At 44.2% G+C, this 17367-nt stretch overlaps 2 protein-coding genes across 2 annotated transcripts in view; one reads left to right on the top strand and one right to left on the bottom strand.

Annotated features, from left to right (window-relative positions):
• LOC105668537 (uncharacterized) overlaps positions 1-17367 on the top strand; it is a 111955-nt gene that overhangs the window by 18470 nt on the left and 76118 nt on the right. Inside the window, exon 2 of the mRNA XM_012360972.2 lies at positions 13529-13571. Within this exon, the coding sequence (XP_012216395.1) occupies positions 13529-13571 (43 nt within the window). The remainder of the gene's footprint in view (positions 1-13528; positions 13572-17367) is intronic.
• Positions 1-17367, bottom strand: part of LOC105668533 (discoidin domain-containing receptor 2-like) — a 135866-nt gene that overhangs the window by 117911 nt on the left and 588 nt on the right. The gene's annotated exons all lie outside the window — the stretch shown is intronic.

Genomic DNA, 17367 nt, shown 5'->3' with positions numbered 1-17367 from the left:
CTGCTATCACAGGAATACATTGCGCTCGCCGCGCGGCCGCACAAAACAATCTGTAAAAGTTTCGCAGTGATGATGTTTCGCCATCCGCTCCTCTTCCCGAGTAACATTACCGTGGTATTTGCAACGAATTATGTGCCACGCAGATAGGTTGTTTCGATAGTCCGCGAAAAATCCTCCCCGATGCCTTGATATCGTTCCTCGATGCTATCGCCGATGCTGTATTTTCAAGCTCACGCGGGTACAAGCGACGCGCTTGCTCCTTTCGGGGAGCATCCATTCGCATAAACGTTACGAACAGTGGCGATAAGCTCGCGGTTTGATAACTCTTTTGATCCTTTTCGAGAGGCATAGCCCTTTTCGTGATATCCCCTCATAGTCCGACCCGCATTTGCCTTTCTCTCGGTCGAGCTTTCCGCTCTTTGCCGCTTTCAAGGAATATTAATTACGACCGCCTCACAAAAGACACCAACCGGAAGTTTTCGCCGACTATCAAATGCAGAACAGGTTAATTAAATTCTCGCCGCTTGCGCGCGTGGCTCGCAAAAGGGCCTGGCGACGCACGGCACAATGCCGGGGTCAGAGTGCCACGGGGCACTGTTAATTAGGCACGCGATGAATAGCATTGCGATATACATCCGGAAACACTTCTAGTCAACGTCACGATGTCTGTCCGTCTGGCGTCGGGTAATTCTAGAGGACCTGCGTAGCTTTAACGTTCCCTTGCATAATGCAGAACCGTGTATTTTTGAAAATTATTTAAAATGGGCCGTAAAGACTTTAACATAAAATTACAATAGCGAGAAAAAAGCCAGCGAGAGTCAAAGCGCAATTATTTATAATGACTGTAAGTGCGCCGAAAGCACGAAAAGAATTATCATTTTGGCTAGTTAGCCTTTTATACATATGTATGTGCGAATGCAAATAATGAAGGAAAGAATTAAAGTTCCTGAAAAAAGAATGACAGTAAAGTTGACGGGTAACGTCAACGCCGCGACATTTTTATTTCACACGCGCGTGTGTGCTGCATTTGTAAACATTACGGCGGCATTTCTTAGCGAGAGTGAAAATTTGTTACCGCGCAATTAACTGCAAACATGTACAACACAAATTCATTACGAGCGTCCATATGACTCGGCGATATTTCATATAATGGATGTATCTGACAAGGATACGCGTTGCCGGTCTCTTTTTGCGCCGCGCTCGCAAATATTTTCGGCAATGCAAAAATTGAAGCGAATAACCCGAAACCGGCGGAAACCCGACTGCACACAGGAGCGAGTTAGTTACGTGCGCGGAGTAAACCACAGCAGATGGCTGTTTTTGCCGGCGGCTATGCGTGGGCGTATACTGCAGGTAGCCGCCGGCTTCTGAGCTAATTAGGCGATATCATCGATGCGCGGCCAATGAGGATTGATTTTCATGTACGCGCGTGCAGATCCGTACGAGCTTAATTGGGTAGAGAATGCCACCGCGTGCAGTTTATATTGATCGGAATGTTCACATCAACGATGTAATCATATTTGTCCAGGCATGCTTTGGGAGGCCTGCCGTCCCGTCGTGTTTGCTTAATAATTATGGATCGATTTTGGGACCGGATAATATTGACCCTCGCTGTGCCGCGCACCGTTCCAGCGTGACGCATGGTGCACGCGTGCGATGTGCGCATCGTGCAAAGCAGGAATCACACATTGACGCGGACGTGTCGGGCGATGCGCGCGAGAATTTTGTCGACCCGCTTTCGTTTCTGAATCCGATCCACTTTTATTTTGTTTTCGGATTAAACCGCTTCGGCGATTTCGTAATAAATATCGCGCTCCTCATTCTTTTTTTTTTTTTTTTTGTTGCCAACATTCCGCTGTAAATAAACGGAACGAGGGAGTGTCGATGTGATAACGTCTCTATCTATCGGCGCGCTCAACCGCGAGAATCGTAAAGCGAGGCATCGCGATCGAGTGATACTCCCGTCGTTGACATCGGAAACAGCTACTAAAAATGCGGCAGGTCGTCGGGTTCGGTCGCGAGGACGCGATGGCTTTTAATTAACGACGCGGTGGCGGCAGGGACGGCCGGGGTGATCCCGGGCGCGCAGAGAGCGGGAATCCACCGGCGGTGATCACCGCGGAGATATGTAACGCTGTGTCCGCCCGCGATGGTGGCCTATAAACCCCGCGGGGATTACACGTGCATACGCGCGTAAACCCAAAGCTGAATGGCCGATGGACACCGGTCCGCAGCTCTATTCCGTCTGCTGGAAATGTGCGAATGGACGGACAAGCCCATTTATGTGTACGCGGACTTCCGAGAGCATCCCGCGATACGGCGGACTCGCGCTCGTTCGTCAAATTCCGCGTGAAAAAGTAGCGGACCGCAATTTCATCCCGAGGCCTAATTAGCGAACTCGTTATTAACGGTGGAAATTTGGGAGTGGAACAAACACGCGGTGAAATGTAATCTACGACCGCGTCACCGTGAGAATACCGAAAGCAGTTTCTTCTTTTAATAAACAAGCGACAACAAATATTGGAGCATTGTATAAATATGTATCTCTTCAAATGGCTTATCAAAATGTTTGCGCTAAACTGCAGACAAAACATGTCAGGATGCAATTGCATTTTGTGGTACAACGATAATGTAGTTAGAATATTGCTGATATTAAGCAATGAGTGCGTTTAGGTGTATTATCGCGAATGCGTGAAGCTGTGCTGCAAACGTTTATTGATCGATGGTGTATTATTCGTATAACATAACAAGCCGATAGCATTTATATTTAGCAATTATATCGCTACTAGTGTAATGAATATAAATCGAATAAATGGAACAAGTAAGTGCGTTGTTTTCGATACAAGTGTAATAATTACGACATATAAATTTGCATGTTGAACATAGTAATACTGTTTTGCGCTCATGATAGTCGCGTTAGCGTTATTATCGAAAAGTAGTTACTTCAAGTTTTTCGACTCATTATCTCGGTAATTAAGACCGGAAGTTAACGGTGCGGTTGCTGAGATTCGCCGCGTGTAATTCTAAAAGCGGTGTTATCCTATTATCATGGGGCAGTGCTACTGAAATAACTCGTGCACACACACACACACATACACATTGCGCGCACACTGGTATATACTGTCTGGTATTAAATGCCGAAAAGTGTTCCGCGCGCACGGCAGGAAAGGTGTTACACGTATCCCAAGGGATACCGGTGCATGTCGAGCTAATTGATTCCCAACGACGACGACGACGGCGACGGCGACGGCGACGGCGACGACGACGGCGACGACGACGACGACGACGACGACGACGAAGACGACGACGACGACGACGACGGCGACGGCGACGACGACGACACGACGACGACGACGACGACGACGACGACGATGATGACGACGACGACGACGCTAGCATGTCACAGGCACACATTAGCACGGTTTATGTGCATATGCATACGGCGCGGCTCGTTTATGTATATGAAAGGCGATTTTGCGATCTGCGTTGAGTGAGCTCGCCTCGGAAAGCCGTTGGTGAAATTCAAATGTGATGCGGATGTCGCGCGAATTTTTGCTTTATTTACGCGATGCCAAAAACCCGGGGCGTACATCGAATTTTAATTAACGCGCGATATCGCGTATTCGAAGTATCACGATGCATCGGTAACGCGCGTAGTAAACGCCGAGTTAAAAGGCGGAGGAATTAAATTTAAATTTTCGATTTAATTGCACAATTAGCACATAGCGCAATATAACATATTGGAATGCATCCATATAGTGTATCATATGATATGTCTCTGTACGCTCTGAATTCTCAATTTGGAGCTACACGCTTTTTCCATGTTTTACCGTAAAAATTAATTTTTCATAACAGCAAAAATAAAATAAATTTGTATTATTAACAATCTTTAATAATATTTTACAATAAAATAATTGATAGTATTTAATAATCGTTTGTGCGGATCAATGAGATGATTATTAGTTTCGATTTTGTCAATATGACGCGGAACAATGCTGCCGTTCGATAATTTTGTTGATAAACTCTTCATTGTTTGAAACACAAATTGTACGATAAATGCCGCTGCATTCCAATGTGTATCTGTCTTTCTGTCGTATTCAACGAGGATTGATATTGCGTATCGTATCTATCTCTACATAATTATTTCAATGATAATTATTATTATTGATTATATCATTATTACCTTGTTATAATAATTGTTACTGCAATTACACCGCAATGAATTTTGCTTATACTCTCATTAAACAACGCTTCTCTTAATTCTTCCGCTTCATATTCATATCACGCACATATCACGCTTTCAAGATGAAAAAAATCGTATCCTATTATTGTGATGGCTCTAGTCTTATAACTTTTTCCAATAATTATACGCGTGTATCCAAAAGGCCGCATACGTATGTACCTTCGACGTGCAATCTGCGTTTTATTAGAATAGTTTGGCCACAAGTTTTTTAATAGAGCCCACGATACGGGCTTGGGCCTTTCTTGCCTATTATTACGTTACCAAGACTAAGTTTTTACAGTCGCGCGTAACTTATAAGAAAAGTGGTCGAGCGTGAACGCCGCCGCGCGAAAAATTTCGCCAAAGTCATCGTTTATGTCTTGTCACACTTTTAACAATAAGATTGTGTTTCAGCCTTAAATCCATGTATGATTTACTCGAATCTCTCAATCTCAATTTTTCATTTTTATTATATGTCAGTGACTATTAATTAAATTAGGCGATTTATATTAATTTTAAAAGTTTTTAGTGGTTTAAATTTATTATAGAATTGTGATTATCTCCTGTGTTATTTATAAAATATAATAGAATGAAAGAATCCTCAAGATACGCGTATATATGTTTTGGGTAAAGTTTCTTATGAAAATAGTGTTATTACTATTGTGATAACAGTTATTGAACGCAATAGGGATATTTGCTTCATCGAAGCGTGCGGAATCCGATACGTCTACCCATCCTCGTCGGTCACGACGAAATTTGCACGTTGCTCGCTTTGGTAGTTTACGTCGGCAGTTCGAATCGTTTCCGCGAGCGGCTATCTTTCATTCACGGTGGGCGATATTTGGCCTTTTCATTAAGCGACGAATGCCGCTTGATTAATGGAGTTTGGTTACCGCGCTTGTCGTTGGTTTCCATCGCCGCGAGCCGACAAACGCGTCAGTCACTCCGCGCCCGGAGTTTGTGGAAACGAGGTAGAAACGAAGGTTTTAGCGGAAATACCCGACGTGGATTGGTGACGGAACTGGCGAGACAGGTTTTCACGTGGCGGAGAGAACGGTATTTTGCAAGGCGCACGGTAGAACTTAGAGGGAAAGGTATGGAGGTAATATTCTTTTCTATTTGAAAAAAACGTTTAGACGATTATTAGATATTTCGATAAAATGATTTCTTTCAAAATTTTAACATATCCAGTAAAAGACAGTGCATTTTTAAGATGTAAAAATATAAATAGAACTACGGTGCAAATGTGCAAAATAAATCTTTTAGATTGATATCTGAATGTATTAAGTAGAGTTTTAAAATATAAATATATCTGATGTAATTTCTATCAGTCGCTAAGAAATGCTTGAGTCGTTGCTGGCGAAGAGTTCCGGAGAAAGAAATGCTAGCCTATCCCGCATTTCACGTAAATGAAATACGGCACACAAGCCCATGAAAAAGTGATGCACGATAGCGTGTGTCTCGTTGTATGAAACTGCTTTTACTTAGATCACTGCACGTCAAAGGCGATTTAATAATCCGAAAAACAGCGAACTCCGCTCGAAAAATTGCCAAATTATGCACTAGCCTTGCAGATGCATCTATATTTCCATAAAATATAAAAGCGTATGTGCAATTACCGGTGCGCGTGTGTATAACTTTTTGGCTAATGAAAAACGTTTGTGCGAAAGGAACGTGAGTGCATTATAGCGTAGGCGGAATGTAATTCTCGGGTGCTGCATACCTTTTTTCTCGCGTACATAAAAAATATTTCTATCACGTAGAGAAATAAAGCGGCGACCTGCGTGAGCTGACCGTCATTGCGGATCTCGTTTTCGCATAGTTTTCGTATAAAAATTTGACGTTGAATTCCGCAGTAAGATAAATATGTCCTTTCATCGATTCGGAGTGCGATTTCGACTGCAAAATGGGACCGTTGACCGCCAATCAATGTGGCGCGGCAGCGCGACCGGCGCGCGATTCGCGCGAAGAGTGTAACGTGTTAAATCCGTTTTACGTAAAGCGAACAGATATGTATCTTCGTCAACATTATATAAAATACTTTTGCGCCGGTGCACATCAAAAACGGGATCCGTGTTTGTTTTGTGCGTAAAAAGACCGGCGCGCGTATATCTTCTTCAAAGGGGCAAGGAACATCTCTGTATACGCGTATGCGTGCGCAGACACACATAGACGCGAGCGTGCAGTAAAACACTTTTGCGCGAATGTGTGTATTGGCGGCTGTATGATCCACGTGCAAGCGACCGAGAGACTTGGGGATCTCTCCAGATCCTTTTCACGAGTGCATATAATGCGATCTCATTTTATTTTGCGCCTCCTCCCCTCCGCGTTATCGTCTGCGTGCGTATAATGTCGACGGCCGGCGCTGTGCAGCGAGAAGAAAAAAAAACTTAGTGCCTTTTCCAACGTTTTTCGCAGATATTCGTTCGCACACTCCTGGCGCTTCTTTCTCCTCTGCTTCGATCCTCGTTAATTCCGCGATACTGTGCGTTTTCTATTACCAAGCGAGTTGTGGTAAGCATTTCTCTCGCACGCGTAATTAAACGAAAGAACGCTTTGAAGCAAGATTTATTTAAATGAGACTGCGGCTGGAAGTACATCTGGTGACATTTTGAGCTATCCAGAATTAATTTTAAATGAAGTAAACGTGATATGATTTTCATAATTAATATTAGTCTCTCTTGCCTGACGTAGTCTTTATTTTGCGGTAAAACTGGTCGCGTTCGTGAAAAATATTTGCAGCAAAAATATTTATTTATAATGCTGGACGCGCGTCGTGTTGAATTTTATAATACAAGTTATATAAAATAATAATATAATGATAAAAATGGTTGCGAAAGTTAAGCAGCGCGGAAGATGAATGAATATTACAAAGTGGCATTTCATTGTATTACACGTGTGCATAAATAGGGTGTCCCAAGTACATTACCGTATTTTCTATCCCGTCTCTATTTTCCGTGCGTTCGCTAGAATATGCGCGCGAAATCGCTTTTCGACACGACGTCGACGGAAACGGAGAGCACGATAACTGCCGAAAGACATTCAAATATAACTCATTCGGGCTTATAGCGGGTATCCATCGGTTTTTAAACTATTACATCATCGGTGGGATAACAGTGTGTTTGCGGTGTGACGACGTTGTCGTTGACGTGGTCGGGGATTGGAGAGGGAGAGATGGCGATCGTCGCGGTCGCCGCAACGATAATCGAGAGGTTAACGATCGCGTGTGCGACGTGGACGGGTAGGTAGCGTAGAAAACAACGTGATGCGTCGGCTATTGATTGTTACGTCGCTCCGCAGCGTCGTGCGTGAACGCGCGGGTCGCCGCGAGGGGCGGCCGAAGGATGAGAAAGGGAGGAAACGGACAGAGAGAGCGATCGAGGGAGAGGAGGAGGAAGTCGTGCGAGAGAGGCCGGATCGCGGGAGAGCAGGAGACGAAGACGGAGGGAGAGAAACGGCGGGAGAATGCGCGAGAGAGCGTATGCCGTTGCAGGCTTCGACCCTCTCGACGTAACAAATTGTTTATTGCCACATGCTCAACTCTCACACCGTGCGGAATGGGGTTGCGCTCGGCACGGCGATGCTGCCGACCCTGCCGACACCCGGCGCCGACCTTCGCCCATCGCGCGTTTCCCTTCCCACCCCGATTTTATACCGCGCGCCGCGTATGCGTTGCGCGCACACGACGAGCCCGCGACGGGGACCCCCTTGCGGACTGTTGCGCCGAGGAGGCCGGCAACGGACCGTTGTGTTTTTTATTGCCTGATCACGCGGCACGGATCCCCGGCCATCGCGCGCGTCTCATAATGCGAGCGCACAATGCACGCGCGCGATGCGTAAGCGCGGGGTCTCGCCTTTTCTTCTTTTGTCCGTCGGCATCACGGCAGACGACTGGCGAATACGTCGGGGGCGCGAATATTCTCTGCGCGCTTCGGATATTGGCATGAAGAGGATCTTCCTTCGAGAGACGGGCGCTATTATGAGACTCGTAAGAACGCAATATAGACGTTTGCCGGGATCGCGATTCCGAGAGAGGATCCCGAGCGCCCATAATCGTCGTCGTCGTTGTCGTCGTCGTCGTCGTTTCGGCATACAGACTCGTTCGAAATCGCGGAAGAGGAAGACGACGTGGCTTCCGACGTGCCCGCGATTCGTCCGGATAACACGCTTGCATTTCTCTATCCCGCAGAGCTGGCATCGCGCGTACAATGATACTGCGGATATCTGCGGGTTTAAATCGAAATGATGCCGGTGCATCAAAGTATCGGTGGTAATAATCAGTGAGGCGCTTAAAAGGTGGGACGGCTGTTCGATAAAATACGAGCTCGATCGCTAGTTATTAATTGAACGGAGGAGCACTTCGTTGACCTAATGGTCCGTGGTTGCTGTTTGGCAAAAATTCAACCAATAACTAACCGGTATAGAAACATCGGCGTGTTGTAAGGTCGGGTCGCGGCGCCGGGGGCGAAGCTCCGAGGATCCTCGATAGAGGAAGTTCGAACGAGCGAGTGCTTCTTGCAGAAGCCCAGGTTGTTGCAGGGAGGAAGAACAAGTACAAAGGAGCACAAAGAGTACAGCGAGACCGGGGGCTGAAGAGGACAAAGAGAAGGTTCACGGGGGCGGGGGTGAGGGAGGAGGGGGGGAGAAACAGGAACTGAAACAAGAAACGGAGAGCGGGAGAAGAGGCCGGGTGCAGCTCGCCGGACAGTCGTTATCTTATTACCGATATCGCATCGCCACTCGCGCCTCCGCCGCCGCCGCCGCCGCTTTTCCTCCCTCGTCCTGAACAAATGTTTGCGCCGCGCTGCCGTGGACAGATAGCGGCGTGGACCAACGGTAGACCGGTCCTGCAGGGAACCGCTTTCTGTTTGCCCACGGATACGCCACGGATTCATGCATGCGAGCACACGTATACACATGCGTTAAACACTTCGCGCCAATCGCGCACGATCCCACGCGGATCCCAGAAGAAGCTGTCCGGGGGTCGGGAGTCCGGTTGGTTATCCGCCATTCGGAAGTTTGCGTCTGTTGCGTATACCGAGCGCTTCCTACGGCGATGCAGGTTGCAGGGGAATGCGCTTTCGTAACGCGCCAGGTGAAATTTATCGCACTTCCGGCACGCTGACTTCCTCGTGTTGCTTAAATGAGCTAATGGAGCTCTGATAAACGCGTTTACTGCATTGCATCTACATACTTGCTTCTACATTATTCTAACAATGACAAGACGATAATTTCTCTTCTAGTTATTTCTTTATAGTTATATTTTAAAAAATTTTCAAGTAATATATTCTTATAAATTCTACATTTTATTCATGCAAATATTTTTATTAACTGCTATGCATAACTGTATGCCGTGTATTCTAGTTACAATGTGATTTAATAACTCATTTTTCATAATCATAAATTAAAAGAAATAGTTAGTTACATATTAATTATTAACTTTTTCGTTATAAGTTTCCTAGTTTTTATTTGCATAATATGTAGAATAAAGAATGTCGTGTAAGTTAAATTATTATAGTACGCAAGAGTTCGAAAGACTTTTCTTTGCTACAATGCGCTATTCAATTACGCTGAGTTATCACGCTTCGGAAGTTTGCGCTCGCAGACTTCCGATGTAGCCTTGGTGCAGGATGGATATGCACTTTCATAATCTATCGCTGATATATGTAAGGCGTGCTTAGAGTAAACTTCCTGATTAACTTTATGTGTGAACTGTTTCGTAATAATGAAGATGAATATTCATATTTTTCATCGATGCGTGGTCTGTGGCAAGACTTGTGGAAGAATCTTCCAGTGATGCATTGCGCCAATATAGTTTGCGGGAAGTATCCGATGAAATTTGATATTACTTTCAATATAAGGATACAGTTTCTAACTTATATAACGCTTTTCAGTCTCCTTTAAAAACCGCTCGGTGCAAAATGTAACATAAAAATATTTAATAATTCAGTTATTCAAAGCTATGATAATGAAATATTTAGATGTAATTAAAAACAGCACGATGCAGGAAATAGATGCTATTTCTGCTATTTAGTAAGGAAAATTGTGAATTCAACTAATTTATTGCATCCCGGAAATTTGCAACCATTTTCGCGATGACGCCGTAGAAATATACATTCATAATACATTCTGTACATTCATAATACGCTATCGTTTTAGCTATAAATATATTACGCGAGCTTTAAACGAACTTTCTGATTATGTTTATGACCGTGCTGTCGCCTGCTAATGAAGATAAATACGTGCGCATTTTATCGTCGTGTGATTTGTCGACGACTATGTGGGAAAATGCGTTCTGCGGGAAAAACTATCGTAGATAATTACGTCAACGATGTAGCCCGTATATACGCGAGCATGTGAGCGACAGATTATTTTTATCAAAAGGGGCCCGAGTTGGACGAAATTATCGTACTTTGGAGAAAATTGCTCTTTTCCGTGCACTGGCACAAGTGGAGGTGTACAAAGCGTGGTGTATAAATTGTATTTTCCCTAAAGAAAAGTTCAGGAAACTTTAGAAAAATAGTTTCATTGCTTGTGAGGCAAAGAAAGTGTCTGCAGTGATTAATATTACTTCCCGCGTGCTATTTCGTCGGCGTTGTTATCCTATAACAGGCTGTCGCATATTTCTTGATGATACGCAACTCGTATTTTCACACGAGATTAATTGAGACAAATATCAGCAGCGCGAAACGGCTACTCCTCGCGCCACGTATACACGGCTAGACAAGTCCTGCATGGCGCGGAGGATGTCGTCTCGGACAGGACTACTTGTCGTCGCCGTGGGTCTCGCGCTCACTCCGTCGAACGCTTTCTACAGTGACGCAATACTCGTGAGCACGCGCTTTCGCAATATGTTAACCACGCACGAATGTATTAGCGGCGAGGAAATGTTCTCATTATGTTTGAATGCGCGGACGCCGACGCCGCGAACGTAAGCGGACACGTAGTGTTCTCCACTACTAGGTTCGCGATTTATGTCCCGGGAAAAGGATACGATCTGATAAATGTTATCCCAACATAGTGTCGCGACGGCTAATCGTCGCGTGAAATATATTTCTCGTTTGCGCAGGGACGATGTGTGGCTCGCAAATTGCATCGAATGGAAATTCGCGCGCGCGTCGAACAGCGAAGGAAATTCGATAGGAAAGCGTCTGTCAGGAGTCTCTCGCGTTTTATTTGCGACAATACTGTTCCACCGAGATTCTCGTCAGCGAATCGATACTACGCGACTGCGAAGAGTGACGATGGCAGGGCGCTGATTTTCAGATACGTAACGCCGCACCATTACCAGGCTCAGCTGCTTCGTTATATTGGTGGAACGAATCGCTTTACTGGCCGTGCCGTGAGCGCGGGCTGCATTGCGCGCTCCTTCGAACTTGAACGACAACTTGAGGCAGCCCCGAGAGACGAGATCAGCGGCGATAAACCGTGACGAACGAATGCGCGAGCGCTTGTCAGATTATCCGGAAGGTAGCTCGCGGATACGGGCGGCCGGGACTCACGGGCCACTCTAACCGGAGCAACGGCTTTCGTCTAATCACTAACGTGGGCAGCTAATCTCGCGCGACGGATAGGTCCCGGCGGATTCGGATTAACTGGTCTTTCCGTCTGTTTGTATGGACACGCGGGTATCGTTTATGGTTCTGCGCATAATGTCTAGCAGAATTAATACTGTCCATAATTTCGGCGAACAGCGAGCGATATGTAAATTTTGCAGGGAAATAAAATTGTGGAAACTAAAATATTATCATAAGCGGAGATATAAACACCGGTGTAATTGAAATTGTTCATAAGCGCGAATGGAATGGGGAAATTATCTCTGATCTCGTTATGCCCGACGTAATTTTCTACAGGAAATTGGATTGAGAATATTGTACCAAAGTGTGTATCGCGGGATATACGTGAAAAGGACGATTAAGATATGTGATGCCGTAATCATGAGAAAAGTGCAGGAATTGCAGTATATATTTTATTATAACTGATCGTATCTTTTACTTACATAAAACGTAAACAGCGAGTGTATGAAGGAAGGAAAGAATCTGCGGGATGTGTTGCGAAAGCTCGTCTACGTGCAAAATAAAGATAGTTGCTGGAACATCTGATTCCAGACGGTAGAAATTGATGCGTTAATCGCACGCGATACCGATGATATCAAGCGGAAAATGAGAGCGTAATCTCGTGAGTGCGATCGCACGCGGAACAAGTCGATTATTCATTATACGAGTGGCATGAGTCGTTCCGACGGTGATGCGCGATACACGCAATGGCGCTTCACGACCGGCCATCGGTTGATTATATGATAAATATTTCCTAGACGCGAGATTAGATTAATTTTTGGTATGACGCCGCGATGCGATTTATGACGCCGGCATGAAATGCTGCAGTGCACTGCGAGCAATTGCGATTGCATTGCCAGTGATGACCCGGTCGTCACGCTTGTCGGCCGACCTTATAATTTCTCTCGCACGAGACGCGTCTCTCTCGCACAGATATAATAATTGCTTCGAGTTTTTACCGAGCAAGTGAATCATTGCGCGGCTATTCTCCGACTGTACGACGTCAATGATTGCTCTGACAGCGCTCTGATATATATATGTATGCGTGTTACTTAGATATTGATAACTGTTAATTGCAAAATAGTTTATTAAAATATATCAAAAATATGCATGCAATTTTAATTGTGTGTGTGTGTGTGTGTGTGTGTGTGTGTGTGTGTGTGTGTTATTACAATTATGTACATATTTAAATAATAAACAAACATTTGTGTAGCTAGAATATTGCAATTTCTTCCATCCACTGCAGATTTCATCTTAGAATTGCTGTGCATCAGCTGCATTGAAGAATCGCGATGTAGTTCCGTTCGTGATTTTCTTGTTCTTCCGAAAATCAAGCGCCCGAGTTAACCTTCGTTCGATAGTGCACGTAACAATAAATACGTATTTTCGGTACACATTGATTCTTCGATAGCATTGATTCAGAATAGTTTCAAGGCGGAGTCTACAGTCGGTGGAGCAAACTGCAAGCTGTGCTAGCTAATGAGTACAATATTTCGTTAATTATTTAGAAACGTATATATTTGTAATGACACGTATATAATTACAATTTGTATTTATCAAATATTGATTAAGATATTCAGAAAATATTGATTAAATATTTATTAAAATTTTTAAATAATTATTCACACAATTTATTTCATATGCTTATATTTTAATTAAAATGGAAATAATTAAATAATACGTAATAATCAAAATACATAAAACATATGTTAATTTATAATAATTAAAATATATATTAATTTCTTTTCAGGTAGAACTGGAGGCCAACATACTTAGTTGGCATACAACAATCGGTGAGTGAATTGGTTTATTATACTTGCATAATTACACAAAATATTAATACATAAGCAATTGTTGAGAACGAAATGACTTTGATATTAAAATAACAACTATGATTTTCCATTTTAATTAAATTTCATATTTTGTATAGCTTCTATATATATATATATTTTATGTAAATAATGCCTTTCTGCTTTTTAATATGAGGATTTATAATTCTCTTTATTTATCTGCAATTCTATAATAACGTGCATTATTAAAAATACACATTAATCCGCATTTATAATAAAAGTGAAGCAAAGCACCGAACTATCAAAAATTCGACAGGCTTTTATCAAAGACTCGACTTATTCCGCTTGAATTCTTAATCAAAGATCGGCGCGCCTTGGTAACAACCACCTCAATTCCGCGGCTTGCTGAACATTTACTCGAGTGGGTCGACTTTCTCTCAACCGAAGAGACTCGCGTAGAATTTTCCGAATTTTCGTTCAGCCAATTTCTGTGAGCCGGTGATGGTTAAAGTAATTTCCTGCATTATATTACCAGCCTGATATTTTACAAAATTGCATTATAAGTGCCATCTCTTTTCAATGCAATAGCATAGAACGAAGTAGATATTGCATGATTACTTACTAGATGAAAATTTCCTGCGAACAGTTGGGTGGTGCTTATATTTCATTTTTTTAATTAAAAACGTGGCAATTAACGTTTATCAAGGGACGCGCAAGATAAAAAACGTAGCGTCAGCGCGCTGATTTTTAACTGTTTGAGATTCTTGTACTTTCATTGCGGTTGTATCCATATTTGCTTTATCTTTTATCCACGTGAAAATGAAGCACCGTCAGATCTAGTCTGCACCGGCAATGTACACTTCGGCCGTGTATTAAAGACACGGACGTATATGCTCGCTCATCGACGTTAATTTCATTGTTTGTTTCTCGTGAATGAAATTAAAATAGCTTCTTGGACACACGAAGGGTCTTGACGGACGGAATAGCGGTGATTCGCGAGGTGGGAAAGGATAAGGGTTAGGCTAAAGGGTGGAAGGACCTTATTGCGACTCCACCTTTTTAATTAAAGTTTGAAACTGAACTAGCGCATGCGAGAGAGTGCCGTACTCTCGAGAAACGCGGCGCATAAAATAGTCAAGCGTAGCTTTCCCAGCGGTGAGCACTGTCATCTCGCTTGTTTAACATTCTGGCCATTATAAAATGAGTGGCTGGCAGGTCACCGAGTATATCCTACTGTGGAAATGCTATTTCTCGAAATATGTAATTTCTCAAGTTACGATGTTCACTTAATATTCTATATCTTTTACGATAATTGAAGCGGGAAGAAAATTATCGAGAGAACTTATCGCCGACAGCTCGAATGATCTCTGTCAGGAGGAATAAGATTAGAAAGTTATATAATTAAAACGGTATAGCGATAGCGATTTTTTTTTCACTATTATTTCATTGAAAGCGGATCACGTAGACTGACATAAACACGTGCCACGACTAGCGCAATCTGCACGGGTGTCTCGTATCTAATTCGCTTTCTTAAGCTTTATAGCGCTATTCTATTGTCTACGGGTACCATTAATTTCGCTAATGGTTAATCGATAGACAGGCGAGTTGTGGGTACCATCCTACGGTCGCAGTTCATGTGTAATTGTACGGATTCGAGCGATCTGCAGGAAGCAAGAAGTACAATAAAGCTACAATAAACGTGCTCGCAGGGCTATAGTCGTAGAAACGGCAGTCGGTAGTTAGACACCTGTTCGCGGTACAGACTACATACAGACAATCAGAGAAAGGGGGAAAGAGAGAGAGAGAGAGAGAAAGAGCGCGCGCGCGCGCGCAATTGTTGCGCGGGGGAGAATGAGAAAAAGGCAGCGACGAGAGACAAGACACGAGAGCGATCGGGAGGAGGAATTATAACCGGCGAGAACGGAACGCGCTATTTATTATCAGTCTCGTGGAGCACAATGGCTCGCGAGTGCTGATTGATGTTCTCGCCTTTAGTCACTGTCCGACGTGCTATATTTACAACAATCCGCCTAACCCCGTACATCATCGAAGAAAAGCGCCGAGTCGCGCCGGGCGCGAGGGCGAGCAGCCCGAATACGCGCGCGAACACGCGCGTTCCGCCTTTCCGCGGGATTCAATTATTCCCCATCGCGCTGATTTGCGCTATAAACTTCGGTAATTAAAGTGATAGAATTATTCAACGGCGGTGTAGCCGCGCCCGATATGAATACGAGAGCGAGCTGTACGTGCTATTTACACAATTTCGAAATATACGTCCGGCCCAGCGTACAATTCGCGTTCGCTTACAAAGAGAACCTATTTTGAAGCGCGTATGAGCTGTGTGTGCGGGCAAACGCACCGATTGCGCCAAGTTAATTATTTACGCAGCGAATTTATCGCGAAAACGTTATGACTGACAATTACACGGAGTTAAAACTCAGAGAAATTTTGCGGCGCGCATTGTCGAAGCTCCAACATCGCGATAAATCCGATCGGAATATCGCGAATCGATCGAGCGTCCGTAAGTAATCAGCTGGACGAGTCGTCCTGAAGCCCATCCTTTTCAGAATGTGACGTGTGCCACACACATACATATACACACGGGCTTACGTGACGAGAATTAGTTACCGCGCGGAAGCAACCAGTGGCGTAGATCCCATGCGGTTGTGTCATAGATTTCCGGCAAACGTTGCGCGAAGCGTTCCTCCGAAATCTCAACGCGGATTTGTAACTCGCGCGACGTCGAGATAGAAATTTTACGCCAACTTTTTACCTCTATTAAAAACGACGCGGGAACGATGACATCGGAGCGCGTCGCGATGAATCACGGTGCAGTCGGCGCGCACTCGGGAAACGCGTGACTCGTCGTACGTGTATAATGCACGGCGAAATTGCGGATAACGCAGCGGGATGCGCTTTCCGCATCGTCACTATCGTGATCATTTAACTCCCCGAGCTCGATAACGTAAGCGCGCTCCGCTTTATCCCGCCCCTATCTCGCGAGACAGCATTATTAATTGCGTGCCGGCGGAGTTGCTCAATTGCCGAGAAATTGTCGGCACAAAGCGCCTCGAAGCACCGACGAAACCGCGCGTTTGCCATCGAAAGAGACGCGTGACGCGGTTACCGCATTAGTGACATCGCGAGCACTGCTGCACGTCGAAAAGCCGACACGTATCCCGCGCGAATGGACGAACATCGAGCGATAATAGAAGGCAAACTGCATCGTGTATACAATGGCCGGTGATCGTTCAGGATCGCGCGAGCGCGCGCTCCGATCTGTCACGGTGACAGCTGAGCTCTTTGACGTTGCTCCTTTTGATTCTACGCTTTTTACGTCACGGAAAATGTCGCTAACGAGAAGGAAACATTGCCTTTTTAAGACTGTCATTCAATTTTATTGATTGCGATGTATGTATATTTCAGACAGCTAAAAATGTTGCTTTGAAAAATTGTGAAAACATCCCGAAGAGAATAAGGATAACTGTTTGAATATCTTTTTCTCTCAAGACATAAATTATTATGAAAAATTTATTGTAGGTTCTCTTAATCTTTCTGCCTTATCGCAACGATCTTGCTTGTGAACATGCAATTATTCCGAAAAGTTATGAAAGGAAATAAGGAGGTACATCGCGTGTTTATAGCAAGGTTGGCTAGATATTCTCTTGTTAATTTTCTTGTAGAATATCGATGCATCTCTCGCATGTTATTGCGCTATTTATTTCCACTGAAGCACGTTAATGGCCGATTCTATTAATTAATTTATAATGTCGAGCTTTACATTTGTGACAGAGTGAAA

The sequence above is a fragment of the Linepithema humile genome, chromosome 1 (genome assembly GCF_040581485.1).
Source record: "Linepithema humile isolate Giens D197 chromosome 1, Lhum_UNIL_v1.0, whole genome shotgun sequence".
Lineage (NCBI taxonomy): Eukaryota > Metazoa > Arthropoda > Insecta > Hymenoptera > Formicidae > Linepithema > Linepithema humile.
This window is presented reverse-complemented; position numbering and strand designations above follow the sequence as displayed.